The sequence below is a fragment of the Stenella coeruleoalba genome, assembly GCF_951394435.1.
Source record: "Stenella coeruleoalba genome assembly, chromosome: 12".
In the NCBI taxonomy this organism is placed as follows: domain Eukaryota; kingdom Metazoa; phylum Chordata; class Mammalia; order Artiodactyla; family Delphinidae; genus Stenella; species Stenella coeruleoalba.
The window spans coordinates 34,656,737-34,680,156 of NC_137158.1; the positions used below are offsets into that span (position 1 = coordinate 34,656,737).

At 34.0% G+C, this 23,420-nt stretch overlaps 1 protein-coding gene across 9 annotated transcripts in view; it reads left to right on the plus strand.

The window, feature by feature from the left end:
- The window catches only part of GRIK2 (glutamate ionotropic receptor kainate type subunit 2), a 641,759-nt gene that overhangs the window by 386,510 nt on the left and 231,829 nt on the right, over positions 1-23,420 (plus strand). For all 9 annotated transcript variants that reach the window (XM_079938731.1, XM_079938723.1, XM_079938729.1 and 6 more), the window contains 2 exons: positions 5,522-5,665; positions 8,837-8,944. In XM_079938731.1, the coding sequence (XP_079794857.1) occupies positions 5,522-5,665; positions 8,837-8,944 (252 nt within the window). The remainder of the gene's footprint in view (positions 1-5,521; positions 5,666-8,836; positions 8,945-23,420) is intronic.

Below are 23,420 nucleotides of genomic sequence, written 5' to 3' on the forward strand. Positions count from 1 at the left end.
TGAAATCTAAGTACATAGAAATATTTTAACTAGTCACAGTATCCATTATTATTCCTGTTTTTATATATTTGGAAATGTTTCAATCATACATCCCAAATCAGAAATATTTAGCAATGGTAAATTTTATCATCTGAAACTTTTGAGAGCATCTAATCTCCCTGATTCTTCAATTATTTAAAAATATGCGGTGGATTTTTTCAGAGCATAAAAGAAATGTAAGCATACTTACATTTCAGTGTTCTTTCAATACTTTAAAGTCTCATCAGACTTGAGGTTACTTGAGATAGATGAAATAGCACTGGGTGACTAAACCAATTTCTGTGGCAATAGCTCAACCAAAGAAATTAGCAGTCATCACTCTTCCACCTGCATCCACGTTGCACACTGCATGACTAAAAGTAATTAAACTAGATATGAGATAAACCCAGCAGTAAGTTAGGGAGATGGCTAATGTATATTTAAAATGTATGAGAAAGCACTTCTTGTGATCTTTTCAAACCATCCATTTAAAAAGATCATTGTTGTTTTACTGAAATGATTAGGACTGTATTGCACAGTTTTAAAGGTTTGCAAAACAAGTTTTTGGCTGACAAACATTCTTTGTAGGTTAACTAGCTTATTTTGGAAAGAAAAATAAAGTACAACTCCAGTCTAGTCTGAGATGGGCTCTCAAGGGGGCTCGTATTGCTATTGATAGATGCTTGACCTAGTAGTGAAACACGGAGGGCTGCACTCGGCTCTGTCTGTACCTACCTAGACTGCGATTCCTTCTGGTCTGTATTCCCAGGGTGAACACATATTCTAGCTTTCCAATAAGTGTGATCTATTTATATATGTGAGTAATTATACTTGAAAGAGAGAAAATAAGATGGATTGTTTTGTCTTCCTTGCTGATTTATTTTTTCTCTCTGCCTAGATTTTGTCTTTGTAGTTTAGGATCTGAATGACTACAACTTTATCTAACCCCCTCCTATGTATTTTAATAATCAAATTGTATACATACTCCATTTTAATTTAGTTGGTTAAAATACAGTTTTGCTTACCTCTGAAGTTTTTTTAGAGGTAGCTATTATGTACAAGGAAGAAAATTTGACTTGGAAGACAAATGAACTATTATTTGAATCTCAGCTCAGAGATATACTGTCTTTGGGACATAATTGTCTGGTATTCAGCAGAACCTCCAAAAATATGAGATCTGCTGCCATCAGTTTCCCCTCCATGGCCTGTCATAGTTTCAGTGGGAATATGGTTTAGGGGAGATAGTTGGTTATGGTAGGTAGGATGGTGGTTCTAAGAATTAGACGTTGTCTGAATCGTGTTTTTAAGGCTTTTTTCTGAGTCTTATTTCTGCCAGAGTCTTATTATGAGAGTTTGGATGGTAGTTCTAAGAGCTAAGCTTTGCCTGAGTCTTGTTTTCTAAGTCTTGTCTCTCAAGGTGATGAGACCTTGAGAAGATTACTTCAACCTTGCTAAGCCTCAGTTTTCTCCTCTCTAAATGATAAGAGTAATATCACCTGAAACATAGGGTCTTTGTGAAATGCATATAGAGAAATGGACATAGTGTGGCACAGAGTAAGCATGCAATGTAACTTGACATTAATGATAATATAAAAATGATGACAAAGTAATTAACCTGTGTGTCTCCTCTACTTTTCTCCTCTTCTGTTCTACTCCTCCCTTTTTTCCTCGTATTTTTCCATTGAGAGAAGAAAAGTCAAGGCAAAGGATTATAGAGTCAAAATGAGAGGGTTGAGGACTTAGCAAGAGCTGCTCAATCAAACTCTACAATTTAGAGTTGGGAGTAATATGCCCCGTAAGCCTGATCTTGAAAGATACTCTAGTACCTTTGCCTTTTGTAAACCTAATGAGCAGCAACTATATAGAATAAATCTACTTCTTTCATGACCTTGTTCCTGGTTAATGTTTCTATTCTGACTAACCTATTATAGACTTAATCTCATACATCAATGTATTTCTTATTTTGTGAATTTATATTTACCAGTTCTCCACAATCTATACTTTCCCTTACTTCGTAGTACATTTTCATTATGTAAATATTTACTGCTTATTAAGAAATTATATAGATTAATGTATTCAAGTACTTATTTATTTCTTATATTTTATAACTTTAAAACAATTTAAACAATTTTGCTTTATTAAATATAGAGCACTGAGCAAGAAACTAGAGAGAAGTATGTAAATTCTGGATAGATTTTCTAGAGTCAAATCCAGCTCCACCTCTATATGTTATGATTTTTAGACCAGTTACTTAACTGTTCTCTGCTTCAGTTTCCTATTTTATACAGACCCAGTGAATTTCCAACTGCATGATGGTTATGAGAATTAAAGGAAATGATTTAAGGAAAGTGCCTTACACATAATAAATACTGAACAAATGTTAACTAGTAATATTACTAAATTAAGGAAAAATTTCAAGCTTATACATTCTCATGAAAATAAGAAAACCACTTTTGATAAGCTGGAGTTTTCTCAAAACTTTCCAAAGTTGAAAGAATTTACATATGTACAGTTTTGCAAAAAATACAGTAAAGGAAAGCCTGACAGGATATCAAGTTTAAATGGACAACAACTCCATATTATCACATAAAACAACTAGTCTAAAAATAGGACAAAAAAAGCACTCTAAGGGCTTCCCTGGTGGCGGAGTGGTTGAGAGTCCGCCTGCCGATGCAGGGGACGCGGGTTCGTGTCCCAGTCCGGGAAGATCCCACATGCCACGGAGCGACTGGGCCCGTGAGCCATGGCCGCTGAGCCTGCGCATCCGGAGCCTGTGCTCCGCAACGGGAGAGGCCACAGCAGTGAGAGGCCCGCGTACCGCAAAAAAAAAAAAAAAGCACCCTAAGCAGATGAAAATATCAGAGAGAGTAGTTTCAGAAGTTCTATTTATTGCTTTATAATAAATTAACATATTTTTAAACTGGAAATTCAAGAAGAAATTTGATCAACAACTTTTTAATTATAATTTTTTTCTCTAGTATTTATCTTATAGTTTAATAAATATTGTCTTCCTTTTATAATTATATTTAAAATCACAGATCTTAAATAGTTTTATTATCATCTAGTATATCCTCTGATCCAGAAGCTAAAACTATGTACCAAAAATGATTTTCAAAGTTTTAATTAAGCAAAATTATTTCCGAGCATTGTCATTTTAGATAAGATTACTATTCTAGGATTTTCATATAAGTCAGTAAGTCATGGCAGGATAGTAGTAATATCATAGTTTGTGTTCTTTTAGTTATTTTGTGACAGTAGATCAAAATTTTCATCTTGGGAATAATTGCAATGGTATTTAGTAAACTTCCATCTTAAAAAAATGCAAAAAGTAAAGAAAAAGGAAAAAACATAAATTCTACTATCTCCCAAGAGTAATTATTAGTATCATTTTAGTGTATTTTCTTCCCTTCAGTTTGTTTTGGTTTTTGTCCATATAACATGCAATATGATGTTTCAGAATACTTGCTGTGAGCAGTGAGGCTGTTTGAATCTGGACCTCTCTGCTTTTTACCTGTGTGACTTTGTTTAGTTACTTAACTTCTCTCAACCTTAGCTTTGTCATTTGTAAAGTGGGAACAATATCAGTGTTTTTATTAAACCATTACTGTGAGAGTTAAATAAGTTGAATAGTACATATTAAGTACTCATAAAGATGTATATAATGGTTTATGCTAGAAATACAGTTCTGTATAAGCTATTTTTGCAGTTAGCATTTTACCACTTGCAATTTCTCATCTGAATATTTTTCAAAACATGATTTTTAATGTTTATGTGAAATACATTGTGATTTTATTGTGTTTCCTTATTTTGAACATTCAGTAGATTTCCACTCTATTTTATTTTTTTAGAGAAATAATGTATGTAGCTTTTGTTCTTATCTTTGATTTTTCTCAGGGCAAATTCCAGAAAGAGAAATTACTAGGTGAAAAAGAACATGGATATTTTAAAACTCCCTTGTGGTGTGATCTGCAAAATTGCCCCTTATCTTCCCTTTAGTAGTATCTGAAAGTGTTCATATCTCTATACATTTGTTGACAGTGATTTTTTAAAACTTCATTTTATTTTAAAATCAAGTGTGTCTCTCATATCTTGGTAACTTTTTTTATAACCATCCATGTGGTATATGAAATATGTCCTCTGAGTGTTAACTCAGGCCAAAGACAATAGCAGTCTGATCCTCAGGCTCATGCTCTGTGCCTGTTATCAACTCCACTACTCGAGTTTTCACTGTGCAGCCCTCAGAGTGTGTGAAAGCAGTCAGCTGGTATTTACCAAATGAAGGTTATGAATCTGAGCTCTATTCCCCAAAGATTTATGAACTATAAAATGGTATTTTTATTATGTTCTGTCACTGCATTGTGCTGTTTAGCTGCCTTCCATTTTATGTGGTTAAGTTCCTGAGGATACATTTGCATGAAAGCTACTGTGTGTACTCATTTTGTATTGTATTGTGGCAAACGCTATTAATCTACAGGGTTCCTATTCATTTTGGAATTCATTTCACAGCTCACTAATTGTGTGAATGAGAAGAGGAAATATATGCTTTTATTCCAAACCATGCCAAGCAGATGGCCCAAAGTTCCTTGCTGCCCGCATTGTCAGTGGCTCTCTTCTGTAGGTAGTGAGCCTGGCATTGGTCCGTCAAACACAATGTGAGGGTCCATTTAACACAGCACTTGACCGTCACTGAGCCTCTGGTTTGTTATGACTTACAAACATTTTATTTTTTATCATCCACCTCTAAAGTGGTCAGTTGTTTGAGCAGGTGCACACACAGTAGAATTCATATTCGTCTTACTTGAGAAGCCAAAATGAATTTGTATTCATATGGAAATTTGGGGAAAAGAAGACAGTACAGGGAATTAAGTTTAGTTTCTTGAAAAGGGATTAACACATGTATTGAGATTCAACACTCTAGCATCATTTCTGAGATTGAACCCTTTGAAAAGCTGAATTGCAGAAAAAATTAGGGTTTATATCTTTAAACTTTTTAGGTGAATCTCTTCAAATTTCTTTTTTCTTCCTATGTAAGGAAATTATTTACTTATTTACTTTTATATACAATATGTAATTTATGTAACCATTCAAAATGTTCACATTGGCATTCCTTGTGTGTGTGTGTGTGTGTGTGTGTGCGTGTGCGCGTGCATACACGCACACGCATGCACGCATGCAGTAGAACAGAGTAAGAGACAAAAAATGAAATAATGCATGTCTGCACACATTTCCTACTTCAGCAGAGATACTAGGATGATACGAAATTGGGTTATCACTTCAGGAAAGGGAGGGTAGGTCAGATGTTCTAATGGAGCCCGTGAAGTAATTTGATCACAATATCTTATTTAAGAGAACCACAGCATGTGGAGATACTGTTTTCTCCCTTACATGAAGAAAAACTGGGTATTTATTTCTCTCACCCTTTCTTTCTCTCCACTTCTAAACCACCCATCATGGGTCTCCCATGTTGTATTGATGCCACATTTCCTTTTCTCTCGGCTTTCAGACGGATGCTGCTCTCATGTATGATGCTGTGCACGTGGTGTCTGTGGGCGTCCAGCAGTTTCCCCAGATGACAGTCAGCTCCTTACAGTGCAATCGACACAAACCCTGGCGCTTTGGGACCCGCTTCATGAGCCTAATTAAAGAGGTGAGTCAGGAGAAGCACATCTGTCCTGTCTTGCTTGTCCTCAAGCTGAATGAATTGAGATTATTGCATTTTTCCTAACAGGTGACCTTTTACTTTTATCTCTTAAATTAAACTTTCTACCTTTCCCCATACAAGCAAAATTAACGTTTTTACTAAATAATATGGAAGGGAAATGGATTTCCTACAAAATATCTGTGATTGTGTGAACAGATGAAAATCAGTGACCTATGATTTATGACATTGTTAGTTTTCACCTTTCTGAATCTTTATGTATGTTACTTTTCATTTATGTGGAAACATAGATGTTTGAAGAATGTTTATGTCATAGGCCACATGATATGCAATGAATTTTTAACAGGAATGCCCTTTGCACTACACTAAATTACACCCAATTTGTAAGTTTTCAAGAATTATTTTTTAGAGCTATGGTTCTTAAATATAACGTCTAGTTATTTTAATTGTATTAGAGTTAACATAAAACAAAATATATGGATTCATGAAAGTGCAAAGTTTACTTCATGTTGCATAATACAACCATTTTTATGGCCATGTATCATTTCTAATTATGTCTGTTATAGTTTTAGACCAAGCATGCCCATAGTGAGAAAAAAAAAAAAAAAAAGGAAAGAAAACTCTTAAAGATCACACACAAACATACACACTCACTTCATACACACATATTCTTCCCATTCTTCCTCTCATGAAGGAAATTCCTTTGTCAGCTAAGGATGCTTTTTATTTGATTACAACAGGAGTTTTTTTAATTAAAAAAAATTTTATTAAAGTATAGTTGAGTTAGGAGTTTTTATATGAAAGTTTAACTATGAAAATTTAATCTTTGCTATGAAAAGTCACAGCTGTTATTACCATATAAAATTTTTTCTTTAATGGCTTAAAAGAAATCATCAGCTCATCATATAATAAATTACTCATCATGAAAATAAAAGTGCAAATAGAATCATAATTAAGAATCATCAGGTCCTTGGCAAAGAATATCCGTGAATTTTCCTTGTGTAATTGTTACTGAACTCTCAGATAGATGAAATGATACTCCTAGAACAGTATGCAGTTCTTTTGTTACTCCACATTCTATATTTACTTCTGGTGTAAAAAGCTAAGCATCACAGGGCTGCAAACATAGCACCCTGGTTTGGCTAGTTGAAGAAGAGCTTTTTCTGAATGCAGCACTTGACAACTGAGAAGTGTCAAACAACCCTGTGAGAGGCTGTTGTATGAAACTCGCTATTGTATTTATTGTAGCGTGTTATTGAGGATCTTGTCCACTAAATCTGGGGTCCACAACCCCCCGGGCTATGGACCGATACCGGTCCACGGCCTGTTAGGAAGCAGGCCACATGGCAGGAGGTGAGCAGTGGGTGAGCGAGCAAAGCTTCATTTGCTGTTCCCCATCTCTGGCGTTAACGCCTGAACCATTCCCCGCCACCATCCATGGAAAAATTGTGTTCCATGAAACCAGTCCCTGGTGCCAAAAAGGTTGGAGACCGCTGCACTAAATCACACAGGGTCACTCTTATGAGGACCGAAAAGAGACATTTCTGTCAGGTCTCAGTACCAGGAAAAGCTGAGTTTCTCCTGGGCAATTGGTGTGTCTTAAATTATGGATCCTGTATGTTACAGTTCATCATATTTTCTTCTTTGCTTTGGTTGCTGGAAAGTCCAAAATTGAATTTGTGATTGGATTTATTAGTTGCACAGTTTCACCTGGTATACATTTCCCTGTGCTGTCTTTAACCCAGATTTGTTTTACTGTTCTGCACTTCTGCTTCTGCACTTCTTGATCCCATTGCTTATTTTTATACTAAATATGGATTTTTGTTAACCGCCTGCAATTATTTTCTTTGGACGAAGTTGAGTTAATAAAATTTTTTTCTTCCTTACTGGAGACCTGTTAACACAGTAAACTCAGTGATGACCTGTTGCAATATGCATAGAGATATATATTATAGTTTTTTTTCTATTTTATTTGTAATTTATTAACCTAAATCTATTTTAGAATCCCTACACATAAGTATCCAAGAAGCACATGGAGCCTAAGAAATGTAGTAATAATGATATCCATCTGTAATCCTTATTGAAATGTTACCCTTTATCTACTGGGCTTTATTGCTTTTGAGTCTCAGTATATATTCTTTCAAACATAGTTGTGAGTATATGTTACATTATTTAAAATTTTCATATGTAACTATTTTCCCAAGCTACTTGCAAATGACAAATAATATAAAACATGTAGGGGCTTCCCTGGCGGCACAGTGGTTGAGAGTCCGCCTGCCGATGCAGGGCACACGAGTTTGTGCCCCGGTCCAGGAAGATCCCACATGCTGCAGAGCAGCTGGGCCCATGAGCCATGGCCGCTGAGCCTGCGCGTCCGGAGCCTGTGCTCCGCAGCGGGAGAGGCCACAACGGTGAGAGGCCCGCGTACCGCAAAAAACAAACAAACATGTAATTGGGGCTATGTAACCAGCAGAATAGAAAATCATTTTATATTAAAAAAAAAAAACTCATTATTTGCTCACCTTTGAGGGATGAACCCATTGTGTAGCTAGATTATTATATTCTCACCCCCTTCTACCTGGAGAGAGCCTTTTACAGGAAGTATAGTTTGATGTGAAGTAATTTTGATACATTTCTCCCAGCCTCGCACAAAGAAAAGTAAAGTAATAAGTTAATTATTCTAAGTGGAAAATATATAATTGAAGCAGTATAGCATAATTTTTCCTAGATTCAGTTTCTTTCATTGTAATAAAATGTTTACTTTATATTAGTTTGGTGTTAGGAGTGGTATTTTATAATAGTAGTTCTATTTGTAATCTCCAGCAAGATAGTCACTATCTCATAAATATTACAAGTGACCAAACTCTTCTCACTTTGCTAAAAGAGGTTTGCTATTTAAAACATAAACCACAAATTTCTCATAAAGGAAAATTATACCTGGTAAATGCATTATTTAAAATGAAAAATTTACAATAAATTTTTACTGAGACTAGGATATCATATTTAGAAAAAACCTCCGTCATAGTTCAGAAGAGAATAAAAACGTATAGCAATGTAGATTTATGAGAAGTAACAAAAGGTAAAACATTTTGTACAAAATTGTTTTATCTTCTCATCCTTTACTAATTTATGATTTTTGTTTGTTTGTTTTCCCCATAGGCACATTGGGAAGGCCTCACAGGCAGAATAACTTTCAACAAAACCAATGGCTTACGAACAGATTTTGATTTGGATGTGATCAGCCTCAAGGAAGAAGGTCTGGAAAAGGTACTTGAGACATTCAGTTTACTTACTTTAATTATTAAATAAACATACCCTAGTGAAGAGATAAAGCAATATTTCCTGCTGTAGATACATTTCATTGACATTTAACTTTATTGAGTAACTCTAAAAATATACATCTTCAATTCGTTATATATATTGAATATAATAATTGACTATTAGGACTCAAGGATAAAGGATATCTTAAGGCAATTTAAATGTTTTTATTTTCTCATCAGGTTTTTCTGATTCTCTGCATACAATGTATATAATATTAATTTAAAATAATATACATAATATATTAATATAATCTTAATTAGCTGTAATATTTGATACAATAATTAGAAAATGTTTGATGTAATATGAATCTTTGTATATGCAGCTTATAATCACAGGCCTTCATAGACTTTCCTACTTAGAGCAGACCATACAGAAGGATTAAATACTGAAACATGTTTCTGCTCCTGGATCATATTCAAGAGAAATGCCTGAATTAATGTACATGAGTAAATTAGGTATGAACACAAATGCTACACATTACACTGGGTCTATCTTTCTTGATTCCATTTATAGGTATTGAGGTAAAGTACAAGAAAGGCTCTTAGAATTTGGGTGTGTGTGCTTACTTTAAGAACATTTTAGTGTAAGTTTGTAATATATGCATTTAGCTGTTTTCTGATGGATTCATTGAAAGTTACAGATTAAAAAGATATATTGATAAGAACTTGAGAAAAAATTCTTTTTGAGATAACATCGCTTTAAAGATAGTGAGTTATGTTTCAGCTAACAATTGAACATGGAGCATCATTCATAGATGGAAACTGAAGAAGGAAATTGAATCAAAATAAGGGGTATTTTAGCCTGAGAGAATAGTATATATGAATGTTGATTCAAATGATGCAGGAGTGAGAAAACACATATTTTTGATATCACCAGGACAAGAAGTATATCATGGCCAACTGATGGCTGAAGTTAACAGGGGTATTACCTCTTCTCATTGAGAGTTTCAGGTTGTACCCTTTGTCAAGACCATGCAAAATTAGGAATCTTTTATAATAAACTGGAACTAAAATATTCGTGAGGCTGTCACTTCCTAATTACCTTACTTCCAAGATAACAACATTAGTCTATACCCAAAATTGGAATTGATAATGGTGGAGTTTAGTCAGCTCATATGGGCTTATCTCAGTGTTTACTGGGGATGTTATTATCTTATTTTTGGAAATACCTAAGTCACTAGGATGAACTTCGACCACTGCTTGTATTTCAACACATCAACATAAAAATGGTGATGCTCTTCCTGTTACCATAGACCCAGTCCCTTGGACTCAAAGAAAATATTAGAGAAGGTTTTCCTAGGCTCTAGTGTGAATTATAATAAGATCCTGAATATAATGGTTACCAAGTATATGTGAGGATCTACCATATCGATAAGCAAGGTATCACAATGTGAGTTATAAATGTTGACGTGACATTCATCAATATTTTGTGTTCAGACAGAATTAGGCTGAAATCCTTGTTCTGTCATTTACTATTTATAGACAAGTTTCTTAATCCTTCTAAAACACAGCATCTTCAACTGCATCCTGGGGTGGTAGCAATATCTGCCTCATTAAGCCTCCTAAGTTTTGTTGATTTTACTTTTATTTTTTCCTAAAAAGTATAGTTACCAATCCATAGATGAAAAAACAGAGTTCCTACCTTGATAGAGTTCACACTTTGGAAGATTCAATAGATGGTGATTCAGGAGGCTTCAGTTACTATTCTAGTTGTATCACAACAAGTGTGTGAACTTCATCCTTCCATCCAACTTCTCTGGGCCAAATTCCCCATCTCAAAAAAAGTAGAGTGCAAAGGGCTTCCCTCTTGGACAGGCTGAAGTGAAAATATCATGGTCTCTAAAAGAACCTGGAAATACGTTAATAGGGGTCGAGGCTAGGAATTTTAACTATCCTCAATTCTATCTTTTCATGCTACTGCCTTTTCCTAGTTTTGTCTTGGTCATCTTTGACCGGCACACTTTATTTATTCATTTAATTCTCTAACAAATATGCAGTGAACTTCTATCTTGTGCCCCTATGAAGGTTTTGCTCTAGTGAAGAAAATCTGCCAATTATAAATTGATTCATAAAATTATATTGGGTTGGCCAAAAGGTTCATTCAGTTTTTTCCATAAGATGGCTCTAGTAGCACTTAGTTGTCTTTAACTTCATTCGAAATAATTTTTTTAGACTGTATGTGACAGCTGTCATATCAGCATGCATTTAAAAAAAGATATCAAAATTGGTGAATTTTTATGTAGCCATTTTAATATTGAAGATGGAAGAAAAACAGCAACATTTTCAGCATATTATGCTTTATTATTTCAAGAAAGGTAAAAACCCAACTGAAATGCAAAAAAAAGATTGTGCAGTATATGGAGAAGGTGCTGTGACTGATTGAACGTGTCAAAAGTGGTTTGCAGAGTTTCGTGCTAGAGATTTCTCACTGGATGATACTCCATGGTCTGGTGGACCAGTTGAAGTTGATAGCAATGAAATCAAGGCATTAACTGAGAACAATCAATGTTATACCACGCAGGAGATAGCCGACATACTCAAAATATCCAAATTAAGGGTTGTAAAGCATTTACGCTAGTTTGGTTATGTGAAGCGCTTTGATGTTTGGGTCCACGTAAGTTAAGCAGAAAAAACCTTCTTGACCGTATTTCCGCATGCGATTCTCTACTTAAACATGATGAAAACGTTCCATTTTTAAAACAAATTGTGATGGGCAGTGGCAAGTAGATACTGTACAATAATGTGGAATGGAAGAGATTGTGGGGCAAGTGAAATGAACCTCCATCAACCATACCAAAGGCCGGTCTTCATCCAAAGAAGGTGATGTTGTGTATATGGTGGGATTGGAAGGGAGTCCTTTATTATGAGCTCCTTCCAGAAAACCAAACAACTAATTCCAACAAGTACTGCTCCCAGTTAGACCAACTGAAAGCAGCACTCAACGAAGAGTGTCCAGAATTAGTCAACAGAAAACTCATAATCTTCCATCAGGATAACGTACGACTGCATGTTTATTTGATGACCAGGCAAAAACTGTTACAGCTTGGCTGGGAAGTTCTGATTCATCCGCCATATTCATCAGACATTGCACCTTCAGAGTTCCATTTATTTAGGACTTTACAAAATTCTCTTAATGGAAAAAATTTCAATTCCCTGGAAGACTGTAAAAGGCTCCTGGAACAGTTCTTTGCTCAAAAAGATAAAAAGTTTTGGGAACATGGAATTATGAAGTTGCCTGAAAAATGGCAGAAGGTAGTGGAACAAAAGGGTGAATACATTGTTGAATAAAGTTCTTGGTGAAAATGAAAAATGTGTCTTTTATTTTTGCTTAAAAAACCAAAGACACTTTTTGGCCAACCCAGTAATATAGTATTGGGCAGTGAAATGTACTAAAAAGAAAGATCTCTTGCTTGTATGTCATTAAAATGATGTATTTTGAATCATTTTCTGAAATGTGAATCTTAGGATTGAAACAGTTAATAGGAGGAAAATCCAGACTTCTGATGTTTGTAACTGTGGAGCAGATAAACCAGGAAGGAGCAGGTATATTTCTGACAAACAGAGAAGTAGAACATATTCAGGGAACTGAGCTTGGAGTTAAAATGCTACTCTGGACACAGTTTTCCACTTAGATAGGGTTCATAGATCAAAGTGAATTCTTTCTCCTTTATCTCGACGGAGATCTTGGTTAGAACCCAGCCCAGTTCGCCATGGTCTAAGAAGGGTCACCAGTACCGCACACACAACCAACCACATCTGGTTTGTTTGTTTGTTTGTTTAATTGGAGCAAGGAATAACAAATTTATCAAAAAAACGGCAGTCTGAGAAGACGGTGGACTTGTGTCCCAAAGAACCATCTTGCCTGAGTTAGAATTTAGGCTTCTTTTATACTAAAAGGGGAGGGAGTAAAGTCAAACATTTCCTGGTTCCGGTCAGCCTCCAGAGGGGATGTGTTAATTTCTTCCTTCCTGCAGTTATTCACAGGTGGCAGGTCTAAGGAGGGTCACCAATACTGCATACACAACCAACCACACCTGTCCAGACAAGCTCTTGGGCCATGGCAGTGCCTTCTCTAAAGCAAAAGAAGGAGAATAAGGGGATAAAACAGTAGGCAACTTTGTCTACCTCAGGCAATAATAGGACAATTTCTTTCTTTAAGATCCTGGTATTGAAACTACTAACAACAGGAAAAGGAAAACAGAATAAGTGATTTTCGCAGCTTGAATTTTTCTGGTCAGTTCAAAGACCGTATTGTATATTCCACTTTCAAAATATGTTTAGAATCCATCCATTTCTCCCTAAATCCATTGCTACAATCATGGCCAGGGGAACCTTCCCCGGACACATACACTGGAGCCCCAACAAGTCTCTGTTCTACTCCTCCTTGTAATCCATTCGCCAAATCATAGCAGCCAATGGATGTCTTTAAAAGCAAAATGATCCATGTCATTTCTCTAATTTAACTCATCCCTTTATTTCCATTGTATTTTGATTAAGATCCAAACATGATTTACAATGAATTCCCTACCTCTCCCACTCAACTCTCACCATCTTCTCAGGTGTTTTCTATGCTCCAGCTATACTGGCTGTTTCTCATTTCCTCACAAGGTCAAGACTTTCTATTACTTTGGCAGTAGAGTTTTCCTGGTCTGGAATACCCATTCCTATCACCTTTGCCTGGCTAACTTCTTACTCATCCTGGGGGTTGCAGCTTACATTTACTTCCTTAGATAGGTATTCCCTAAGCCTAATCAAATTTAAGTTTCTCATAGTGTCCTCTACTTTTTCTTCCTGACACTGCCTATAATTGTGTATTTACATACTTTTTTTTTTTTTTTTTTAAAGACTGCGTCCCTAGCCAGAATACACATCCTATTAGGTGCAGAAAAATGTGTCTCCTTTCTCACTATTTACATATTCAAGGCCTAGCAAAGTGTCTGGCACGAAGTACATCCTCATGAAATGTTTATTGACTGTTGAACAAATGAAGGGTCTCTATGAGAATCATAAGAGATACTTCACATAGAATACTTACTCAGGTGTCTGGTGCAGAGTTATTTTCCAATAGCAGAACTTTTTTCCCCCCACTTTTTCCAGCTTTGCTCCATACTTACAAAGTGGGAAGAGAAATCCAATAGTGGATTTCAGACAATCAGTGGGCTGGGGTAGTGGGTCAAGAATTCAAGGGGTGAAGGATCTTATAGCACAGGAGAAAGCAGCACTGAAGTCTGAGCTTATAAGGATGCACCAATGGCATCTCTGGTCGTCTAAATAGTGCAGTTGAATACTTTCTGACACTTCATTACATCGATGAGTAAAAATAAATATTCTATTTATAAATTTTCCTTTTTTTTATTGTAAGTTTATATGTGGAAATAAACAAAGACCACTTGGATGAGAACAAACAGAAGTTGTTATGCAGAGCTTGCTATAGCAAGGGAGCAACTTATATTTGGCAGAGATTCAAGGGCAGGCAAGGGAGTGGAAAAGCTTTATTTGGGAAAGCCTCAGGTGTGCTCTGATTGGAGATTGTTGGCATGAGAAAACTGGAGGTGGGCTAACAAGAAGCAAGGTATCTTGGGTGATTGGTTTGGTGAGTTTCTCTGGTTGCTTCTGAGTTGGAAGAGAGGGGGAAAAAAAGGAAGCTGCAAGTTATTGAACAAATCTTGACCATTCTGGGCAGATTGCTGCAGAGGTTGTGGCTTGGCTTCCCATGATGCTTGCTTCAGAGGATCTGGTTAAAGTCCTATTGTCGTACATGGTCTGACTGTTATCTATTTGTGTATTCAGTCTGTCAGTGGAACTTGGAAGAAGAAGGAGAAATAGCAAAAAGAAAAACGGCCAAGAAAAATGGACATAATTGACATGAGGAAATAAAAAATGTCTTCATAACTGACAATAAAATTAATATTTTTAGGGTTTTTTTTAATATAATGTTTAACTGGGATATGATTTACCATTGGAAATGGCTTAACTTACTTACCTAGTCTTCTGAGGCTTAGCTATGTTTTAGGAAAGACCAGCTTCAGATGGAACAAAAGCATGACTAATGGAAAAAGATATTAAGAAATATTCAGAAGGTTCTTAGAATATTACTTCAAAAAGATTCTGTTTAGAGCAAAAATAGTTGGAAGGGTTTCACACAAAATAGGTTTGAACTGAGTTGATGACACTACACGAAAATGGTGTATTTCCATTGCAAGCTGAGCTATCTAAAGGCCATTTAAAAAAAAAAAAAACTTAGACTTTGAAAAGAATTCCTTCTAAGAAACTATAATGCAATAATAAAATTGCTTAATCCTACCATATTATTGAATTTTATTATTGAATGTCCATTGTGACAACTATGTACATCATGTGCTTTCCAAGAAAAAAAAATCAGTCTCTTGCTATTATACTTTATTAATTGTTCAAATGGATTTTTATTATACTAGAGAATATTTTCTTCTAAATAGAAATGTTAAACTAAAATCATACCTGTGTACCTCTCTTACCCTTTCTGTAGCATCAGAATTTGTTATCTGTTCTCATTATTTTGCTGATAGTCTCTTAAAATGTGATATTTATATTAAAATAGAACTTGGAGAATAGAATGTTCTGTCTCCTCAGTGGAAAGGCCTAATAAATCCTTATTGAAATTGGCTTTTATGGTAATATTATATTAATTTAGAAAAAAAATAAAGATCAAACTAATACATTTATCTGGCCAGAAATGGTGCTAAGGGTCCTGGAATTGTATAGGCCTGTGAACAGTCATGCCATGTGTTTGCCTCAGCGTGCTTTTATAATAAAATCAGCTTCTAACTTGTGCATCTTTAGGGAAAATCTTGGAAAAGAAAACTGGCTATAAAAAGCCATCTTATGTAATATATGTTTGCCAATTTCTACAAAATTAAGTATTTATATAAATAATATAAATCAAAATAATCCATATTTGCAAACCTTTAAAAAGTTTAAATTTTACTTTCAAGTGGAGCTTCATTTCAACTTTTAAAATCTGTGTTTTCTGAATATTCACTGCTTGCATTTTTACCCACCAGTAGAGAAACTGCTATCAGCAATCCATAGGCTTCCCACTGAAAACTCAAATATTTTGATAATATATGGAGAGAGTGAGAATTAGTAGTGAAACCATGCCTGCCTGAGTTTACAGGCATATATGTTCCAGGAACAGAACATGTTTCAAAGTGCTTTTTGAAGATTTTTTTTTTGTAGAATATATATATATTTTTTTAAAAGTGGTAATTTCTGTAGAAAATTTTACTATTGCGCTTTCTCTTGCCAGTAAAATCCTATAGTCATTAGCTCCCTGTGAAAAAGGTGTCTGAATGGAATTTACAGTCTTCCAAATTTATCTAAATCTGAAAATCCACACTAGATAAGTGAGACTTTTTTTTTTTATCTGTAGAAACCTAATGCATAGCAGCTTTTATCTTTCTCTCTTTGGTGGTATTTGATACATATATCTTGGTCTCCATGGCAACAATGACCCCCAACTTTCCTAGGAACTGAGATTTCTTTGGCCTCTCTGTAGGAAAGCAATGCTAATGGTGATGTTGACCAGTAATCTTTAAGCCAGTGGGAAATGTGTTGTTTGCTTCTTAAAAAGCAAAACTGGATCCCAGGCAGGACCCAAACTTAGTGTCTTTTTTTAGAGATGTTAACCATTTAATTTGTCCAACTCTTATAAAGAATCATTACATGCCCTATTTCACAACTGTACTGACATTTTTTTGGTTTGTGTCAGTATATTTATAGTTATTATTTTGCTTGATAACTTTCAGGTTGGTAAAATATTTAAGAAAACTCTGTATGATGTTTATGTTTAAAAATCAATAGGATTGCCTTACTTGAGGGCACACACTTTCTTATTTTGGTCCATCAGAGAATATAAAATATTGATATTTTTCTTTCAATTACTGAATTTGAATTAAACATGTATACTAAATGTAATTGTAATACATTGGTTTTATTTCAAATAAATCAATGAACTACATTTTCATCCTTGCAAAAAATAGCCCTTAATTTAATATTGTCATGTCATTATATTTGAGAACAGTTAACTCATTGATTCAAATTTTATTTTAAAAATCAGAACTACCACCTGTCTCTTAACTCTTTATGTTTAAGGTTGACTTTGCCCTAAACAAAAATAAAAATCTTAGGGGTGAAAAATCTATGTTTAGATTAGTCATCCCTTTCTGTAAGATCATTATATTATATACTTATTCATTTATTGCTTTCACATTAATGCTGTAGTTCTCAAATGGTGAAATTCCAGAACCCATGTTAACTAGTTAATAGACAGTTTTAGAAAAGTTGTTAACTGAAGGTATCTTTGTGCTGTACTCATAGGCCAAATCACTTCTGTATGAAAAAGACCCAGTTCCCAGGTAATTATTCTTTACTCTGATTTCTCCCTCTCAGGGAGCACATAGGCATTTCTAGGAAATGTTTCATGTTTATTGTTGAGAGATCAGATGACAATTCTTTCTGAAGTGATCTCCTGTTAATACTTAACCCAATGGAAGTGCAATACTATTCATTGTTATTAGACAGTAATGTAAGTAACTATCTGTACTTTCCATTAAAAAATTTAACACAGGAAGGGGTGAAGTAAATGAGGTCAAAAAGTCTCTAATTTACCTGCAACACTTAGTAAGAAAACTACTATGTTGAAAAAACTCTGTCCTCACTACTCATGTTCCATATAGACTTGAGAAACCTGAGTTTGCAAATTATCCAGAAAGAATGGTTACACTAGTTAATCGAGAAACATGCAGTTCACCAAAGTATATTCAGTCAATTGGAGAGAATATTTATCTTCCAAATGTAAATTAGCATTTAATACCAGCACCTTCCTTATGCTTTTTAAATTCTCAATACCCTCAAACAGTACTATCAGGAATGCCTTTTCTTCTCAAAGAAATAGTAAATACAATGCAAGGCAAACTGTATGGGTCATGTGGTTGTAGGCAGCTAATTATTGGGAAGATTTTTTTTAATTGAGGTATAGTTGATGTACAATATTATATAAGTTACAGGTGTACAGTATAGTGATTCACAATTTTTAAAGGTTATACTCCATTTTTAGTTATTATAAAATATTGGCTATATTCCCTGTGTTGTACAATATATCTTTGTAGATTATTTTATACATAATGTTTTGTACCTCTTAATCTCCTACCCCTATATTGCCCCTCTCTCCTTCCCTCTCCCCACTGGCAACCACTAATTTGTTCTCTATTAGTCTATTTCTTTTTTGTTATATTCAGTGGTTTGTAATATTTTTTTTAGATTCCATATGTGATGTCGTACATTATTTGTCTTTGTCTGTCTGACTTATTTCACTTAGCATAATATCCTCCAAATCTGTATATGTTGCTGCAAATGTCAAAATTTCACTCTTTTTTATGGCTGAGTAGTATTCCTTTATATATACACCATATCTTCTTTATCTATTCATCTGTTGGTGGACACTTAGGTTGCTTTCATATCTTGGCAATTGTAAATACTGCTTCTATGAACATCAGGGTGCATGTATCTTTTCAAAATAGTGTTTTTGTTTTTTTTGTTTTTGAGTATGTACCCAGGAGTTGAATTGCTGGGTCATATGGTAGTTCTATTTTTAGCTTCTTGAGAACCTTCAATACTGTTTTCCAAAGTGGCTGTACCAATTTACAATAGTTCCCTTGGTATACAAGGGTTCCCTTTTCTCCACATTCTCACCATCATTTGCTCTTTGTGTTCTTTCTGATGATAGCAATTCTGACAGGTGTGAAGTGATATCTCATTGTGGTTTTGATTTACATTTCCCTGATGATTGGTGATGTTGAACATTTTTTCATGTGCCTGTTGGCCATCTGCATTTCCTCTTTACAAAAATGTATATTCAGTTCTTCTGCCCATTTTTTCATGGAGTTGTTTAGTTTTTTTGCTGTTGAGTTATATGAGCTATTTATATATGTTGAATATATATTAACCCTTTATCGGTCGTATCATTTGAAAATATTTTCTCCCATTTAGTAGGTTGTCTTTTTGTTTTGTTGATTGTTTTGTTTCCTTTGCTGTGCAAATGATTTTAAGTTTAGGTCCCATTTGTTTATTTTTGATATTTCTCCCTTGTTTTAGGAGAGGGATCCAAAAAATATTGCTATGATTTATGTCAAAGAGTGTTCTGCCTATGTTTTGCTCTAGGAGTTTTATGGTTTCTGGTCTTACATTTAGGTCTTTAATTCATTTTGAGTTTATTTTTGTATAGGGTGTTAGATGGAGACTACATTATGCTAACACTGTTTTACAATGTACAGTGTGGTTTCTCATGATCACCACACAGGCCTTCTTTGGAAAAGTACCACTTACGTTCTTTGTTCAAGACAGATGAATTTGTCTAAAATTAAGTCAAAACAGTGTATAATCAGAGAATTCATTTTCCTTTTTACATTACTCTATAATGAAAAACTGTATTGCTTTTTTTTCATTCTCCAACATCCATGGTTATATTGTTAGTAAATGGCAATAAGACAGTGTAAATAGAATTTTGATAGATCCTATTGTGCCAGTTGGTTTTTAGTGGGGAAATTATTTCTTAACTTTAAATGAGATTGACTTTATATATAACTAATATTTTACACTTAGCTGGGAATGTTTATTTTGTTCCTACCTGAGAAAGTTTTTGATATACTTGTCAAACAAATTATTATTGCTCATTCCACAGAGCATAAAAAATGTCTCACTGATTCTGCTTACAAGAAGCAGTGCTAACTTACATGTTTAGAAGAAATTATAAAATACTAATTACAGATGAGACAAGCAATTATGTAGCTCAGGAGAGGAAAGAAAAACATTCTTTGGACATAAAGGAGTAATATGAGATACAAAACAAAGGAAATTTATACTGAAAAAACTGTCAAAAACAAAGAAAAATAAATAAAGCATCAACTAACTAATGAGATACTCAGATAAATAATTTTAAAATCATTCAGAAAACAAATGTTTTTTTCTGCATTAAAAAATAAAACAAAGCGACCAAAGAGAAAACATATTTTACCAAATGAAATTATATGAAGAGTTTTTAAAAAAATCCTGAGAGGTATAAAATATAAAGCATAAAATACATAAAATTCTTACAAATGTTTATATTAACATATATAAAATGTAGCTTAGGAAAAATTCAAATAAGTAGCAAAGATATGTGACCTATTACTCCCAAAGTTAAATATGATATTAAGGTAGAACTTGAACAGAACATGAGGAACAAAACATGAAAAACAAAATATGTAAATATGAAAGAACAGACACAGTATACATTCAATATTTGCTGAGTGAATGAATGAATGAATAGGTGTGGAAAGTTAACAACCTAAAAAAAACCTGAAAGTCTTCATTATGTAGTAATTCACTCATTTATTCCATTTAGTCATTTATTCAATAAATATTCATTGGGTATTTATTATCTAAATTTCAAAGTTGTGACATCCTCCTTGAAGGCACTTAAAGTTTAACACAAGAAGATATGATACATAAAAATGAAATATAATTTTCATTCAAAGTAAAACATAAATGGAATTTCTGAGACAAAGAGGACCAGTATATTCAGAATCCTCACACAGAAAACCCCTAGTATGTCCTGTATTCAAAGGCCTTAGGATAAAAGGATGAGTAAACCAGCCTGTAGCCTCAGGGGATTTAAGTTTTAACTAGAGAGTGATTAAAAGAAGAATTACAATTAAAATGTAATGTGGTACTCCTGTGTTGGGGGCATACATAAGTTGTTCTGTCCATTGCTACACAGAAGAGGGAACTGCTTTTCCCAATGTTTCTATCAGTGATGAAGATACATATGTAAGGTAGTGAAATAGGGAAAACATCCATTTAAAGAGTATAACATTTATTGGGCTTCCCTGGTGGCGCAGTGGTTAGTACGACTGCCGATGCAGGGGACACAGGTTTGTGACCCGGTCCGGGAAGATCCCACATGCCGCGGAGCGGCTGGGCCCGTGAGCCATGGCCGCTGAGCCTGCGCGTCCGGAGCCTGTGCTCCGCAACGGGAGAGGCCACAACATTGAGAGGCCCGCGTACCACAAAAAAAATAAATAAATGAAAGAGTATAACATTTATAGAAAACATGACCACATGAATAGTTTAGGAAAATTGTAAATGCAATAAAATTCACCTTCAGAAGATGGAGAAATGCCTTATATTTCTGGCAAACATAATGAAAAAAGAATTACAGTCTCTATCTCTATGTCTCTCTCTCTCTCTCTCCTGATTGAGATTTAAAACTTCCAAATAGAGAATACTAGAAGCTTTCAATAAAAAAATATTTACCAAAAAAGAAACAAATATTGGACTGCCCTCAGTCTCTTTAATAACATTAAATAATAGAAAACATGACTAAAACAGAGCTCTTGAAGGAAGAAGGCTATGACATAATATGTCTTTATTTAGTCAAGTTTTCTTTGTACAGGAACATGACAAAAATATTTTCAAATCTACAGATAGAAGCATGTCACATAGTTATCCTTTACAAATAAATTGTCTTCTATAAGAACAATGATAAATGAAAGCAAATACTCAAAAAGAGGAAACTGGCTAGAAATCCCAGTAAACAGTAAAAGTAGTTAAAGCATACAGAGAGAAGTTTTTGAATAATAGTTTTAAAGATTATATTAAAAATTACATTTGTTTTCCTTGGAAAAGAGATGATCTATAATATGTCAAGCAAAAGAAAATGAGAGGCAGTGTCCACAACCCCAGATTAAATTAACTAAAACTATGGATCAGTATGTGTAGTAGCAGAATGAACCAAAGTAGTGAATTTTCATAGAATAGATGTCATTTTAATTTTTATGATTCAATATTGATTTTATGATGTGATTGTAAAAGTTTAAACAAAAGTTGACCATACCCCTTTAGTAGACTGAAAACTTTGTTATCTCACAAATTACCACAGGGAAAACTGTCTACCAAAATATCCAGAGGTAGAAAAGAAATAGTGAAACCAGATAATATGAAAGGAACAAGGTTAAAAATAAGATCCAGAGAGAAAAAAGATAGGACATTAAAAACATTCATGATGAGCTGCTTATAAAGAAACCCATAAAATGAGAAGCACGTTGAAAGTATAATTATAGATAATTATTTATCAGCAAATGCAAATATACAAATAAGGTAAGCATGATTAATACTAGGTCCTGGAAATTTAGGTGAAAAGAATTACTTAGAATAAAAAGTTATTTTTATGTGATAAAACATACTATCTAGAAATAAAGGCAACAGTCATAAACCATTATAGTATCATTCAATTATGTAAGTCAAACTATTGAAAGTAGAAGATGAATTGTTAGGAAGTTGTATTGTACCATGAACTGTCAGGAGGATGATAACAAACACAACAATAGTTTTGGAAAGTTATATGACAACATGTACTAATAATCCTAATAATTCATATTATTTGGGCTCAGTAATTCCAATTCTAGGAATTTGTTTTTAAAATAATAAAAGACATGGGCAAATATTTGTAAATAACTCTGTTTACTAAAGCCTTGTTTTTAACAATGATAGTTAAATTGTGATATGTTTTTATGATGTTCATATTATACAATCATTCAAATTATGAATTTGATTAATTTTAATGCCAGAAGAAAATGCTCAAAATAGTATAGAAATAGGATGTATTTAATAATTTATATAATACTTGTAGCACACTTATAAACACCTTGCATTGACTTCTTTTTCATTTAATCCTCACAACAGCTCTATGAGGTAGATAATGTTATTCCCCCATTTATAAATGAGGAAATTGAGGCACAGAGAAGTAATGTGCCCCAGTCCCCTGGTGGTAAGTGGAGGAGATGTAATGGGATTCAGGTAGTCTGACACCCCCTTCAGAGTCTGGGTCATTAACTACAAGGCTATGATGGAAATTATGCAAGGAACATACATGTAAAGATAAAAGACTTGAAGGAAATACACTAAGCTTTATTAGCTATGATTGACATGGGTATGTATGTAGGTTCAAAGTTTAAATTGATGTTCTCTTTTATATTTTTTGTGTGTTTTATAATTTGACAACAATAAATATGCATACCTTTTATGAAGAAGAGCAAATTTATTTTCAGAACGATTCAGAATATAAAATAAGAAAAATGAATAATACCATAATTTTCTATAGTTCTTTGTGGTTTTTGAAGTACTTTCAAATTACTTATCTAACTCGATGCTTATAATTAAAGTGACCTTATGATTTAGTATCCAAACCATGACATTTTTAATTGTACAAGGGAGTTGCTATTAATATTTACACCAAGAAGATAACCATAAAGTTGAAGTATCCAAGTCAGCCAAGATATAGACTCACTCTATCTAAAATACCGCTGTGAGGTCAAGAGTACTTTATTAAATTTTGGAACTGAGAAAAA